Source organism: Cherax quadricarinatus, chromosome 11 (genome assembly GCF_038502225.1).
Source record: "Cherax quadricarinatus isolate ZL_2023a chromosome 11, ASM3850222v1, whole genome shotgun sequence".
Lineage (NCBI taxonomy): Eukaryota > Metazoa > Arthropoda > Malacostraca > Decapoda > Parastacidae > Cherax > Cherax quadricarinatus.
Window position 1 is genome coordinate 12,896,785 of NC_091302.1, and position 16,168 is coordinate 12,912,952.

The 16,168-nt window shown below is 42.0% G+C and overlaps 1 protein-coding gene across 1 annotated transcript in view; it reads left to right on the forward strand.

The window, feature by feature from the left end:
* LOC128687701 (zwei Ig domain protein zig-8-like) overlaps positions 1–16,168 on the forward strand; it is a 113,969-nt gene that overhangs the window by 93,661 nt on the left and 4,140 nt on the right. Inside the window, exons 5-6 of the mRNA XM_053775302.2 lie at positions 9,311–9,419; positions 12,312–12,466. Coding sequence (XP_053631277.1) covers positions 9,311–9,419; positions 12,312–12,466 — 264 coding nt within the window. The remainder of the gene's footprint in view (positions 1–9,310; positions 9,420–12,311; positions 12,467–16,168) is intronic.

Consider the following 16,168-nt stretch of genomic DNA (forward strand, 5'->3'; position numbering starts at 1 on the left):
TTTCGCAAAATCTTATGAGCCCTCAGGCGTGAAATTGTTCAGCTGCATTGCTTCTCGGTACATTTGCCGATCAAATGCTGTTGTCAATGCTCTTCCATTTTACATCTGGGAGGTTTAAGTCTCCAAAGAGGATACTATTTGGTGTAACATTTACAAATTTTTCTTGGCAGCTTTTATCTTTCTTATTAAAGCTCATTTGCTGTTGCTGATGATGGCTTGAATATGAAAATAATTAAAAGGTTTGTATGACAGCTTCACTTTTATTAGAAACATTTTTACTATATCTCTTGGTGATTTAATTTTTTTTTCAGTTAAGTAAATCTTCCACATATAAGCCTACTCCTCTTGCAATATATTTACCCTATCCCATATTCTGGGATTCTTCATTAAGAAATCCTTTGGTAGGTATCCAAAAAAGGCCTTAAAATGCATTTGTTTTGAGATCAGTCCATTTATGTTTGGAACTACTTTTCATCTTAGCTTCATTCATACATTATTTGCAAAAAAATATTGATCGTGTTTTTGTGCGAATGATTTTGTGTGATTATAATACTAGCAAAAGAGTGCTAAGACAGTGGTTTCCACTCCTATTATTCAGCTTAGAATTTTTGCCATATTCAGTACTTGTTTCTACCGTGGTAGTGTGTCTGGTTTGTACTCGATTTCTACCCAGTTTGACCAATGTTTGTGATATTTTGAGTTGCAGTATATTTCATTCTAGGATGAGTAGACCTGTTTTAATTTCTACAATGACATGTTTCCTCTCCTTGTCCATCTGTTTGCTTTAGTCCCTTTTCCATGTTTCATATTTTGTTTTTCTATATTCCGATGCCTAAAGAAAATGTGCATTGAATATGTTCAGTTCCAGTCTCATAAAACAGACGTCTTTTTAGGTTATAACAAAAAAGTTCTAATGATTATAATCATAGCAATAATTTTTAAAGTGGTGAAGGGATAAGCTAGTGGAAGGCGTCAGTCAGATGACCAAAAACTTCAGCTGCGGGTCATCATATAACTAAGATACAATAAAATTCATCCACATAATAGTTTTAATGAATAGGTATATACCTTTTACGATTTTTTGGGGGTTACCTTGGCACATTGGCTAGAACACTGACCTGAAAATTTTAGGACTGGCTTGTCACTGATTCTAATTCTGCCCATCCCGAGAGTTATGTAAATAACTGCAACATACAAGACAAAGACGTGACTGGAACAATACACAATAACCAATATATTAGAGAAAGAAATTTATGACAACGTTTCGGTCCGACTTGGACCATTAACTAGTCACACATGATGAACTGGAATACTTTTAGCTTCACTTTATGTACAAAATATTTGAGCAACCATTTGTTTAAACACTCTGTATATTATCGAGTAAATAATATTAGAGTTGCACACGAACTACAATGTTCCTTTGTGAAGGACCAACCTGTGTCAAAACTTGCACACGAAAATTTATTTTTTTTAAATGTTATTAAATTAAACATTTTATATAAAAGAAATTACATCACCTTGGTAATTAAACTTGCTGTAATTAGAGTCACTTTTTATTTTTTGGGATATATTCATCGTTATTTACTCCCAGTAAAAATATTGTTTTCAAGGAAGATTAACAGTTTTAATTTTTTTACTCTGCTTTAGACTAGATTAAGTTTTTTTGTTTTTGTTTTTGCACTGCTGAAGACTCGGTGCTGTCAACATCGACATGGAGGCATGATATCGACATATAAAATACTGAGAGGAATTGATAAGGTGGATAGGGACAGGATGCTTCAGAGATGAGATACAGCAACAAGAGGTCACAACGGGAAGTTGAAGACTCAGCTGAGTCACAGGGATGTTAGGAAATACTTCTTCAGTCATAGAGTTCTCAAGAAATGGGACAATCTGGAGAATGATGTCGTGGAGGCAGGATCCATATATAGCATTAAGAAGAGGGATGATAAAGCTCATGGAGTAGGGAGAGAGTGGACCTAGTAGCAACTAGAGAAGTGACGGGGTCAGGAGCAATAAATCGATCTCTACAACCACAATTAGGTAAGTACACACTTGACGAAGCTTATAGAGAAAAAACACTGATGGAGTGCCAAGAAAGAAACAAGCTTATACACGATAACCACCACGGTTTCAAGGAAGGGAAATCCTATTTCACTAACCTACTGGAGTTTTACGACAAGGTGACAAGGGTAAGGCAGGGGAGAGAGAGGGGTGGGAAGACTGGATTTTCTTACATTGTAAGAAGGCTTTTGACTCAGTTTTGCACAAGAGATTAGTGCAAAAGCTAAAGGAGCAGGCAGGAATAACAAGAAAGGCATTGGAATTGATCAGAGAACACCTGACAGGAAGGAAACAACTTGTGATGGTGCATGATAAGGTGTCAGAGTGGGCACCTGTGAACGACATGCAGGAAGAGATAGATTTAGAGATATCTCTGTTTGCAGATGATGTGAAGCTAAGGCTGAGAATTTAAATGAATGAGAATCAGGTAGGACTACAAAGGGATGTGGACAGGCTGCAAGCCTGGTCCAACAGCTGGCTCCTGGAATTTAACCCCACCAAATGCAAAGTCATGAAGATTGGGGAGGGTCAAAGAAGACCGCAGATAAATTGCAGGCTAAGGGGCCAAAGGATGCAAACCTCACTCAAGGAAAAGGATCTGGGGTGATTATAATACTGAGTACATCTCATGAGGTGCACATAAACCAAATTCTTGCTGCAGCATATGGGCGCCTGGCAAATCTAAGAATAGCGTTTCGATACATGAGTAAGGAGTCATTCAAGACTCTGTACACCGTGTACGTCAGGCCCATGTTGGAGTATGCAGTATGAGTATGGAACCCACTCCTGGTCAAGCACATCATGAAATTAGAGAAGTGTAAAGGTTTGCAATAAGACTAGTTCCAGAGCTAAGGGGAATGTCCTACGAAGAAAAGTTAAGGGAAATCGACCTGACGACACTGGAGGACAGGATAGTTAGAGGAGACATGGTAACGACATAAAAAATACTTTGAGGAATTGACAGGATGGACAGAGAAATAAGGGGTCACCATTGGAAGTGACGACTCAGACGAGACAGAGGGATGTTAGAAAGTATATCTTTTGTCATAGAGTTGTCAGGAAGTGAAACAGTCTGACAAGTGACGTAGTGGAGGCAGGAACCATACATAGTTGTAAGAAATGGTTTGATAAAGCTCATGGAGCAGGGAGAGGACCTAGTAGCGTTCAGTGAAGAGGCAGGGCCAGGAGCTGAGTATCGACCCCTGCAATCACAATTAGGTGAGTACACACACTCAGGGAGAGTGACCCAGTAACGGCCAGTGAAGAAGTGGGGTCAGGAGCTATGAATCGACCTCTGCAACCACATCTAGGTGAGTTCAATTAGGTGAGTACACACACACACACACACACACACACACACACACACACACACACACACACACACAGGAGATTTAAGGAAGTTTTTACAGTAGAAACAGGAAGGGCTGAGGGAAGACAGCACAGAAGGGAACATCAAGAGGGAATATACCAACAAGTGTTGAATGACATACGAACAACCGAGGATGAGGTGCAGAAGCTGCTAAGTGACCTTGATACCTCAAAGGCGATGGGACCGGTCAACATCTCCCCATGGGTCCTTAGAGAAGGAGCAGAGATGCTGTGCGTGCCCCTAACCACAATCTTCAACACATCCCTTGAAACTGGGCAACTACCTGAGGAATGGAAGACAGCAAATGTAGTCCCCATATTTAAGACAGGAAACAGAAATGAGGCACTAAACTACAGACCTGTGTCTCTGACATGTGTTGTGTGCAAAGTCATAGAGAAGATTATCAGGAGGAGAGTGGTGGAACACCTGGAACGGAACAAGATTATAAGTGAAAACTAGCATGTGTTCATGGAAGGCAAATCCTGTGTCACAAACCTTCTGTAGTTTTATGACAAGGTAACAGAAGTAAGACACGAGAGAGAGGGGTGGGTTGATTGCGTATTCCTAGACTGCAGGAAGGCCTTTGACACAGTTCCCCACAAGAGATTAGTGCAGAAGCTGGAGGATCAGGCGCATATAACAGGGAGGGCACTGCAATGGATCAGGGAATACCTGACAGGGAGGCAACAACAAGTCTTGGTACGTGAAGAGGTATCACAGTGGGCGCCTGTGACGAGCGGGGTCCCACAGGGGTCAGTTCTAGGACCAGTGCTATTTTTGATATATGCGAACGACGTGATGGAAGGAATAGACTCTGAAGTGTCCCTATTCGCAGATGATGTAAAGCTGATGAGAAGAATTAAATTGGATGAGGATGAGGCAGGACTGCAAAGAGACCTGGACAGGCTGGACATGTGGTCCAGAAACTGGCTTCTCAAATTCAACCCTGCCAAAGGCAAAGTCATGAAGACTGGGGAGTGGCAAAGAAGACCGCAGACAGAGTATAGGCTATGTGGACAAAGACTACAGACCTCACTCAGGGAGAAAGACCTTAGGGTGACCATAACACCGAGCACGTCACCGGAGGCACACATCAACCAAATAACTGCTGCAGCATATGGGCGTCTGGAAAACCTGAGAATAGCGTTCCGATACCTTAATAAGGAATCGTTCAAGACACTGTACACTGTGTATGTTAGGCCCATACTGGAGTATGCAGCACCAGTCTGGAACCCACACCTGGTCAAGCACGTCAAGAAGAGAAAGTACAAAGGTTTGCAACAAGGCTAGTCCCAGAACTCAGGGGAATGTCGTACGAGGAAAGGTTGAGGGAAATTGGACTGACTACACTGGAGGACAGAAGGGTCAGGGAAGACATGATAACGACGTATAAGGTACTGCGGGAAATAGACAAGGTGGACAGAGATAGGATGTTCCAGAGAGGGGACACAGAAACAAGGGGTCACAACTGGGAGCTGAAGACCCAGACGAGTCACAGGGAGGTTAGGATGTATTTCTTCAGTCATAGAGTCGTTAGGAAGTGGAATAGCCTAGCAAGTGAAGTAGTGGAGGCAGGAACCATACATAGTTTTAAGAAGAGGTATGGCAAAGCTCAGGAAGCAGAGAGGGAGAGGATCTAGTAGCGATCAGTGAAGAGGCGGGGCCAGGAGCTGAGTCTCGACCCCTGCAACCACAATTAGGTAAGTACAATTAGGTGAGTGCACACACACACACACACACACACACACACACACACACACACACACACATAATATCATCACAACATTACCACCACTAGAGTAAGAACATAAGAACATAAGAAAGGAGGAACACTGCAGGAGGCCTGTTGGCCCATACTAGGCAGGTCCTCTACAATTCATCCCACTAACAAAACATTTGCCCAACCCAATTTTCAATGCCACCCAAGAAATAAGCTCTGATGTGAAAGTCCCACTCAAATCCAACCCCTCCCACTCATGTACTTATCCAACCTAAATTTGAAACTACCCAAAGTCCCAGCCTCAATAACCCAACTAGGTAGACTGTTCCACTCATCAACTACCCTATTTCCAAACCAATACTTTCCTATGTCCTTTCTAAATCTAAACTTATCTAATTTAAATCCATTACTGCGGGTTCTCTCTTGGAGAGACATCCTCAAGACCTTATTAATATCCCCTTTATTAATACCTATCTTCCACTTATACACTTCGATCAGGTCTCCCCTCATTCTTCGTCTAACAAGTGAATGTAACTTAAGAGTCTTCAATCTTTCTTCACAAGGAAGATTTATAATGCTATGTATTAATTTAGTCATCCTACGCTGAATGTTTTCTAACGAATTTATGTCCATTCTGTAATGTGGAGACCAGAACTGAGCTGCATAATCTAGGTGAGGCCTTACTAATGATGTATAAAGCTGCAGTATGACCTCTGGACTTCTGTTGCTTACACTTCTTGATATAAATCCCAGTAATCTATTTGCCTTATTACACACGCTCAGGCATTGCTGTCTTGGTTTAAGGTTGCTGCTCACCATAACCCCCAAGTCCTTTTCGCAATCTGTATGGCTAAGTTCTACATCATTTAACTTACAAGTACTCGGGTTATGGGCACTCCCAAGCTTCAGAACCTTGCATTTATCTACATTGAACTGCATCTGCCACTTTTCTGACCAAGAATAGAGTTTGTTCAAATCCTCCTGAAGTTCCATAACATCTACGTTTGAATCAATTATCGTACCTATCTTTGTGTCATCGGCGAATTCGCTCATATCACTAGTAATTCCCTCATCAAGATCATTGATATATATTATAAACAACAACGGGCCCAAGACTGATCCCTGTGGAACGCCACTTGTTACAGATCCCCACTCGGATTTAACCCCACTTATGGACACTCTCCGCTTCCCGTCAGTGAGCCATGACTCGATCCACGAGAGCACTTCTCCCCCAATGCCATGAGCTGCCACCTTCTTTAACAGTCTATGGTGCGGAACTCCATCAAATGTTACCACCACAAGAGTACTTAACAGTCACCTGTCAAACAATACTTAGCAGTAACCTGTCAAGCAGTACCCAACACTAATCTGTTAAACAGTACCCAACACTAATCTGTCAAACAATACCTAACAGTAATCTGTCAAACAGTACCTAACACTAATCTGTCAAACAATACCTAACAGTAATCTGTCAAACAGTACCTAACACTAATCTAGCAAACAGTACCTAACACTAATCTGTCAAACAGTACCTAACAGTAATCTGTCAAACAATACCTAACAGTAATCTGTCAAACAGTACCTAACAGTAAGGAATTAAACCTTAAACAACAGGTTCACATTCCTATCTTATAAATCGTGTTTGGAATCAATACCATTCTTCCACACCATGAACACCCCCCTCAATATTTCTCCTTTAATACCTACATGTATTTCATCTCTCTATATACATGGAACTTCCATTAGTCTTCAACACAGCGATATATGAACGTTATATTTTGAATACAGTTTTCAATTGCCCTTTTTCTTATGAACAATTTTAATAGAAAAATATGTTTAACTATCACAAAAAAATAATGCATCCTCAAGGCTCCGGTTTATTTAATTACTTATATCTAAGAGTGTCATATTATATCTAAGAGTGTCGTATTAAATTAAGAGTGTCATGTTACAGTGAAATTCCAAAAAATGTGTGTGTGTGTGTGTGTGTGTGTGTGTGTGTGTGTGTGTGTGTGTGTGTGTGTGTGTGTGTGTGTGTGTGCGTGTGTGTGTGTGTGTGTGTGTGTGTACACGTGTGCAAACAATTGTAGACAGGTGATCTGGACAATGCATAACAACCCACGGGGGGGGGGATGTATATGCTCATAAAATATACTAAACACACAGATTATGGACAAAATTTACTGAGTAATTACCAAATGACGTTTCAGTGTATCACGCAGCAATAAAGTATTTATGTGTAACCAGAGAGATCTTCAGTGATTCTGGTATTGTGTTGATGTGGCGTCCTCACGTGTGAATGTTGCTCAAAACACCTTACACTGATTTACAGTTTACGTAAGTATCAAAAACCTCGGACGTGTCGGTTTATTCTGATTGTTTTATTCAAAATAAAGATGTTCTAATTAGTTTAAAGTGAATACAGGAAAGAGTAAGGTTATGAGGATAACAAAAAGATTAGGTGATGAAAGATTGGATATCAGATTGGAGGGAGAGAATATGGAAGAGGTGAATGTATTCAGATATTTGGGAGTGGACGTGTCAGCGGATGGGTCTATGAAAGATGAGGTGAATCATAGAATTGATGAGGGGTAAAGGGTGAGTGGTGCACTTAGGAGTCTGTGGAGACAAAGAACTTTGTCCTTGGAAGCAAAGAGGGGAATGTATGAGAGTATAGTTTTACCAACGCTCTTATATGGGTGTGAAGCATGGGTGATGAATGTTGCAGCGAGGAGAAGGCTGGAGGCAGTGGAGATGTCATGTCTGAGGGGAATGTGTGGTGTGAATATAATGCAGAGAATTCGTAGTCTGGAAGTTAGGAGGAGGTGCAGGATTACCAAAACTGTTGTCCAGAGGGCTGAGGAAGGGTTGTTGAGGTGGTTCGGACATGTAGAGAGAATGGAGCGAAACAGAATGACTTCAAGAGTGTATCAGTCTGTAGTGGAAGGAAGGCGGGTTAGGGGTCGGCCTAGGAAAGGTTGGAGGGAGGGGGTAAAGGAGGTTTTGTGTTCGAGGGGCTTGGACTTCCAGCGGGCATGCGTGTTTGATAGGAGTGAATGGAGACAAATGGATTTTAATACTTGACGTGCTGTTGGAGTGTGAGCAAAGTAACATTTATGAAGGGATTCAGGGAAACCGGCAGGCCGGACTTGAGTCCTGGAGATGGGAAGTACAGTGCCTGCACTCTGAAGGAGGGGTGTTAATGTTGCAGTTTAAAAACTGTAGTGTAAAGCACCCTTCTGGCAAGACAGTGATGGAGTGAATGATGGTGAAAATTTTTCTTTTTCGGGCCACCCTGTCTTGGTGGGAATCGGCCAGTGTGTTAATAATAATAATAATAATAATAATAATAATAATAATAATAATAATAATAATAATAATAATAATAATATAATAATAATATTTTTCTACCTCGGTAGCAAATTTGTTGTCCAGTGTCATCACCGTGGATTATAAAATTTCTGGAGCACTCTTGTGATGTTAAAGTTTTTATAAAATACCGACAAGTTGATGAGTAAGACATATGTGCAGCAATTAAGTAGCTATATTTTTTAAACTTTTCGCCTACGAGGTAGGCTTCATCAAATACTGAGAAGAATGAACTGTAGGCAGCAAGATTAGTGGCCTCAGCTTCATATCGTTCCAGAACATGAAGCTGATCTCTTCGCCAGGCAGAGGGACTGACCACCTCAAACTATTTCTCCAAGATTGGACTGTTTACATCTTTACCTCGTTACTACTCCTGCTGCCTACAATTCATTCCCTTCTGTATTTGATTGACGTAGGCAAAACGTTTCAACAATAAAGGTACAAAACTTTTGTACATTTGTCTTAGCACTCTTTTGAGTTCAGGTCATTGTCTTGTTTATATTGGAACCTCTACTGGGCTCAATTATCAGATTTTATGGATAATAAATATTTCACTCTTCACTTACATTGGGAAGTCTTTAGCATATTTTATTTATTAAGGCAATAATCAACATAGTATTTATACATTTAGGTATGTAAAATATTCCACTTGCTCTGTACTTCTCACTAGATACTGTAATACGTCTGAATACACAAATATATACACTGTATCAGTGTGCATATTTGTTAATTATCGAGAATAATTCCAGATGATATATTCTGATCAACAGTGTTAATGTTTTGTTCAGGAATGGACGCTCCACCTGCGGTACGCCCAGGCCAGAGACGCGGGTCAGTACCTGTGTCAACTGTCCACTCACCCTCCCATGGTGTTTATATCTACACTCACTATCACAGGTATGTAGCTGCCGGGGAGAGAGAGAGAGAGAGAAACTGAGAATTAAATCTGACCACAATAGTAGGCAGAACCGCATCGTTAGCGCTTTTAACTTCTTTATTTAGTCACTATGTTCTATATATATGATATATATGTATACATACACGAGTGTGTGTACTCACCTAGTTGTACTCACCTAGTTGAGGTTGCGGGGGTCGAGTCCAAGCTCCTGGCCCCGCCTCTTCACTGGTCGCTACTAGGTCACTCTCCCAGAACCGTGAGCTTTATCATACCTCTGCTTAAAGCTATGTATGGATTCTGCCTCCACTACATCGCTTCCCAAAACTTCCTGACTACTCTGTGGCTGAAGAAATACTAACATCCCTGTGATTCATCTGTGTCTTCAACTTCCAACTGTGTCCCCTTGTTGCTGTGTCCCATCTCTGGAACATCCAGTCTTTGTCCACCTTGTCAATTCCTCTCAGTATTTTGTATGTCGTTATCATGTCCCCCTATCTCTCCTGTCCTCCAGTGTCGTCAGATTGATTTCCCTTAACCTCTCCTAGTAGGACATACCCCTTAGCTCTGGGACTAGTCTTGTTACAAACCTTTGCACTTTATCTAGTTTCTTTACGTGCTTGGCTAGGTGTGGGTTCCAAACTGGTGCCGCATACTCCAATATGGGCCTAACGTACACGGTGTACAGGGTCCTGAACGATTCCTTATTAAGATGTCGGAATGCTGTTTTGAGGTTTGCTAGGCGCCCATATGCTGCAGCCGTTATTTGGTTGATGTGCGCTTCAGGAGATGTGCCTGGTGTTATACTCACCTCAAGAGCTTTATCCTTGAGAGAGGTTTGTAGTCTCTGGCCCCCTAGACTGTACTCCGTCTGCGGTCTTCTTTGCCCCTCCCCAATCTTCATGACTTTGCACTTGGTGGGGTTGAACTCCAGGAGCCAATTGCTGGACCAGGTCTGCAGCCTGTCCAGATCCCTTTGTAGTTCTGCCTGGTCTTCGATCGAATGAATTCTTCTCATCAACTTCACGTCATCTGCGAACAGGGACACTTCGGAGTCTATTCCTTCCGTCATGTCGTTCACAAATACCAGAAACAGCACTGGTCCTAGGACTGACCCCTGTAAGACCCCGCTGGTCACAGGTGCCCACTCTGACACTTCGCCACGTACCATGACTCGCTGCTGTCTTCCTGACAAGTATTCCCTGATCCGTTGTAGTGCCTTCCCTGTTATCCCTGCTTGGTCCTCCAGTTTTTGCACTAATCTCTTGTGTGGAACTGTGTCAAACGCCTTCCTGCAGTACAAGAAAATGCAATCCACCCACCCCTCTCTCTCTTGTCTTGCTGCTGTCACCATGTCTTAGAACTCCAGTAGGTTTGTGACACAGGATTTTTAATCTCTGAAACCATGTTGGCTTCTGTTAATGAGATCATTCCTTTCCAGGTGTTCCACCACTCTTCTCCTGATAATCTTCTCCATGACTTTGCATACTTTACATGTCAGTGACACTGGTCTGTAGTTTAGTGCTTCATGTCTGTCTCCTTTTATAAATATTGGGACTACATTTGCTGTCTTCCATGCCTCAGGAAATCTCCCTGTTTCGATAGATGTATTGAATATTGTTGTTAGGGGTACACATAGCGCCTCTGCTCCCTCTCTCAGGACCCATGGAGAGATGCTATCCGGCCCCATTGCCTTTGAGGTATCTAGCTCACTCAGAAGCCTCTTCACTTCTTCCTCAGTTGTGTGTACTGTGTCCAGGACTTGGTGGTGTGCCCCACCTCTCCGTCTTTCTGGAGCCCCTTCTGCCTCCTCTGTGAACACTTCTTTCAATCTCTTGTTGAGTTCCTCACATACTTCACGGTCATTTCTTGTTGTCTCTCCTCCTTCCTTTCTTAGCCTGATTACCTGGTCCTTGACTGTTATTTTCCTCCTGATGTGGCTGTATAACAGCTTAGGGTCAGATTTGGCTTTCGCTGCTATGTCGTTTTCATATTGTCGTTGAGCTTCCCTTCTTATCTGTGCATATTCATTTCTGGCTCTACTACTGCTCTCCTTATTCTCCTGGGTCCTTTGCCTTCTATATTTCTTCCATTTCCTAGCACACTTGGTTTTTGCCTCCCTGCACCTTTGGGTGAACCATGGGCTCATCCTGGCTTTTTCATTATTCCTGTTACCCTTGGGTACAAACCTCTCCTCAGCTTCCTTGCACATTGTTGCTACATGTTCCATCATCTCATTAACTGGTTTCCCTGCCAGTTCTCTGTCCCATTGAACCTCGTTCAGGAAGTTCCTCATTCCCGTGTAGTCCCCTTTCTTGTAGTTTGGCTTCATTCGTCCTGGCCTTCCTGCTTCCCCCTCCACTTGTAGTTCTACTGTGTATTCGAAGCTTAAAACCACATGATCGCTTGCCCGAAGGGGTCTTTCATATGTGATGTCCTCAATATCTGCACTACTCAGGGTGAATACTAGGCCCAGTCTTGCTGGTTCATCCTCTCCTCTCTCTCTTGTAGTGTCCCTTACGTGTTGGTACATGAAGTTTTCCAGTACCACCTCCATCATCTTAGCCCTCCATGTATCTTGGCCCCCATGTGGCTCCAAGTTCTCCTAATCGATCTCCTTGTGGTTAAAGTCACCCATGATCAGGAGCTTTGCCCTGCATGCATGAGCTCTTCTGGCCACTGCAGCCAGTGTGTCAACCATCGCTCTATTGCTCTCGTCATACTCTTGTCTTGGCCTCCTGCTGTTCTGTGGTGGGCTATACATCACTGCAATTACCACCTTGGGACCTCCAGAGCGCGCGCGCGCGTGTGTGTGTGTGTGTAAATGAGTGTATTTGTATGGGTGTGTATTAGACTAGGCATTTTATCAGTGCACTTTGTTGTGCTCCACACAGAAGCATCATCAGAGATCGCTGGGGGTCCAGAGATGTACGTTCAAGAGGGCAGTGCTGTAGTGCTCGACTGTACCTTACATCAGCATACACAGACCCCGGTGTACGTCTTCTGGTACCACAACCGTACCATGATCAACTTTGACACCAACAGACAGGTGAGTGAATGGTCTGACCAATAGACAGGTGGGTGAGATGTATATCTAACAGACAGGTGGTGAGACATACTACAAAGAAGACAGGCATGTTACATATATTACTAAATTCATGAGTGTGAGAAGTTTAAAAACTGACAGGTGAGTGAAATTTATGACCAGCAGAGAGGCGGGTGAGAGGTTTGAATAACAGACATATAGGTAAGAGATCTGACTAAGAGACAGGCGTGTGAGAGGTCTGGCTGAAAGACTTGTGGGCGAAAGGTCTGACTAGCGTACAGGTACATGAGAAGTTTCATCAGCAGGCAGCAGAGTGAGAGGTATACCCAGCAGACAGGTAAGTAAAAGTCTTGACCACATGACAGGTGGATGACAAGGCTTACCAAGAGAAAGGTTAGTGAAAGGTCTGACCAATACACTGGTGGATTAAGTAAGCATTGAGACACAGGTGCACATAAGTACAGTTATACATAGTGTAAGCTACCCACCAGGATAACCCTAAAAAAAAGTCATACAAAGTGGCTTATTTCTATTGGGGTCCTAGTAATATCTTAATATTTAAACCTTAAAAACTGAAACAGAAAACAGAAAATTACCAGCATAATTACGAAACAGGATTTCACATTATAGACATTTTTTTATAAATTCACAATAATAACATACTCAAACTAAGCGCTAAAACCGAAAGGGTCATGCAGCATTGCATGATATATACACAGTGTGCTGCAAATGTCTGATGATGGGATCTGAGTTTGAGATCCCCCACCCTCCCTGCTTACCTACTGCCATCTCCCTCACACTTCTTCCCCCACCAGGGGGGTGAATGAGCTACGAAGTGCTGGGGGACATGTAACCTTTTCCCAACAAGGGTATTTTGGAGGACGAGCTGGGGATGGTTGCAAACTACACCCTTCAAGGGATGGCTAAGAGCTGCCCCATGGGATTGAGGCTGTGTTCAGAGAGTGTTCTATGAGTGGGATATCCAGCATTTATGATCACCTATCTAAGTGCTCACACCTCCACTCTCATTCACCCACTACTCACCACTCCTTTCCACTCTCCACTATCCACCTTCTTCCACTCAGATCTGAATAACAAGAGTTACCATTTTCTCCTTCCAGTCTTCCATTCACTTAGCTGACAGAATCTATTCATGGCTTACATGATCATCCCTCCATTAAAAATCTCCTTTCACCTGGCAATAGGTGATTTTTTTCATATACACATAACATCACAACCATGGCACAAAACAATCACACACACACACACACACACACACACACACACACACACATAGGCTAGGAGGCCAATGGCTGCAAACCTCACTCAAGGAGAAAGACCTAGGAGTGAGTATAATACCAAGTACATCGCCAGAAGCACACATTAACCAGATAACTGCTGCGACATATGGGCGCTTGGCAAACCTGAGAATAGCGTTCCGGTACCTCAGTAAGGAATCGTTCAAGACTTTATACACTGTGTACGTCAGGCCCATACTGGAGTACGCAACATCAGTTTGGAACCCACATCTGGTCAAACACGTCAAGAAATTAGAGAAAGTGCAAAGGTTTGCAACAGGGCTAGTTCCAGAACTAGGGGAAATGTCCTATGAAGAAAGGTTAAGGGAAATCGGTCTGACAATACTGGAGGACAGGAGGGTCAGGGGAGACATGATAACGGCATACAAAATACTGCGTGGAATAGACAAGGTGGACAGAGACAGGATGTTCCAGAGATGGGACACAGAAACAAGGGGTCACAGTTGGAAACTGAAGACTCAGATGAGTCAAAGGGATGTTAAGAAGTATTTCTTCAGTCATAGAGTAGAGTTAGGAAGTGGAATAGTCTGACAAGCGATATAGTGGAGGCAGGAACTATACATAGTTTTAAGACGAGGTATGATAAAGCTCATGGAGCAGGGGGAGAGGCGGGGCCAGGAGCTGAGTCTCGACCCCTGCAACCACAATTAGGTGAATGCAATTAGGTGAGTACACACACACACACACAGTAGCGACCAGCAAACAGGCGGGGCCAGGAGCTATGACTCGACCTCTGCAACCACAACTAAGTGGAATTAGGTGAGTACACACACACACTCACACTCAAGAGGACTGGAAACGTGGAATGCTAAGGTGCTCAAGGTGGTGATGCCAAACTAAAATATCAGACATAACTAGAGGGAGAATGGGATGGATCAGGATGTCGAGATATTATATTCCCCCGATGTGACTGTGAAGTAGAGGACATTGTGCCCGAGAGGCCCTTCAGTGCTAGCGATCATGCGGTACTGAGTTTGGAACTCATTATGCAAGGAAGAACCCTAACTTCAAAAGATGAGACAATGCAGGCATAAGTCAATTCCTGAATGGAGAGCAGTTGATAAAGGAAATAGATAGACAACGAATGAAATGACTATGTTGCTGAAAAATGCTGTAAGGAAGAGGAAAATTCTTGCCTTGGAAAAGAGAATGTGAATAGAGTTAGCCCATGGTTCACTTAGACGTTTAAAGAGGCAAAATATAAGAATGCAATAACATGAAAAAAAAGAAAGCAAAGAATGCAGGAGCAGAGAGGAGAAAGCAGAATAACCTAAAACAAAATTGCGATGATGTGAAGAGACAATTTGAGAATGGCATATTAAAGGCCAAAACTGATAAACTAATACACTGCCACACGAGATGGAAGATAGTGATATACGGGGTAATAAAGCTGAAGAATAGTATAGCGCACGAGAAATAACATGGAAGTTAGAAAAGTGTTAAACAAAATATTTAAGGAGAATTCTAAGGGGAAACTGGAACATTACTAGAGAGTCTAGAAGGGAGAGAACACCAACATACTCTGAAGACAATGTACACAATACAAAAAGAAGAGATGAAGGAACTACTTGGCAAGCTGGTTACCTTCAAGACGATGGTTCTAGGTAACATCTCTCCATGGGTTCTGGCAGTAGAAGCAGGAGAACTGTCTCAACAACTAGTCACAGTCTTAATAAGTCATACAGGGCAACTGCTACAATGATTAACTAGTGCAATTTAATAATTAGAGGTAAAGAGTTGTGCAAAATAGGTAATAATTCTGACAGACATTTGAGGAATTACTTGGATTAAATATATATTATTTTAAAAAAGACCTGTGAGGTACCGGTACATAGCGGACAAAATTTAGCTATATAGAGTTAATTCTGATTAAATCTCAATCCACTTGTGTTGTATGATTCATTAGGATTTGGTATTCTACTACTAGAAATATAATTGTAATAATAAATGATTATACGAATAGAGATTTGTGTGAATTTTCAAAAAAAAAAAAAAAAATAATGAAATGATTTGCAAATACACTGAAATAAGCGTTGAGTGGCTTACTGAAGTGTATTAAAGGGAATTGTGTAATGATAATGCAGCCTCAGCTGGAATACACATGTGGTGCTTTGTGTTTTAAACAACTGTAACATTCTGCAAAAAAAATGTGATAATTTTAATGCATTCATAATCTATGCATTGTTGAATGTATAATGATTGTTTTAAGTGGTAATGTTGATTTTTTGGTGACGATGTTGGTGTCGTAATGATAATGTTAAGATTGCAAAGATTGTGTTTTAATGCGATGATGTTGATTTTGTAATGATGATTTAAGATAGAGATGTTGCTTAAGTAAAGACCCACATGGAATAGTGAACTGACGCTATAAACAATGTCTTGGCAT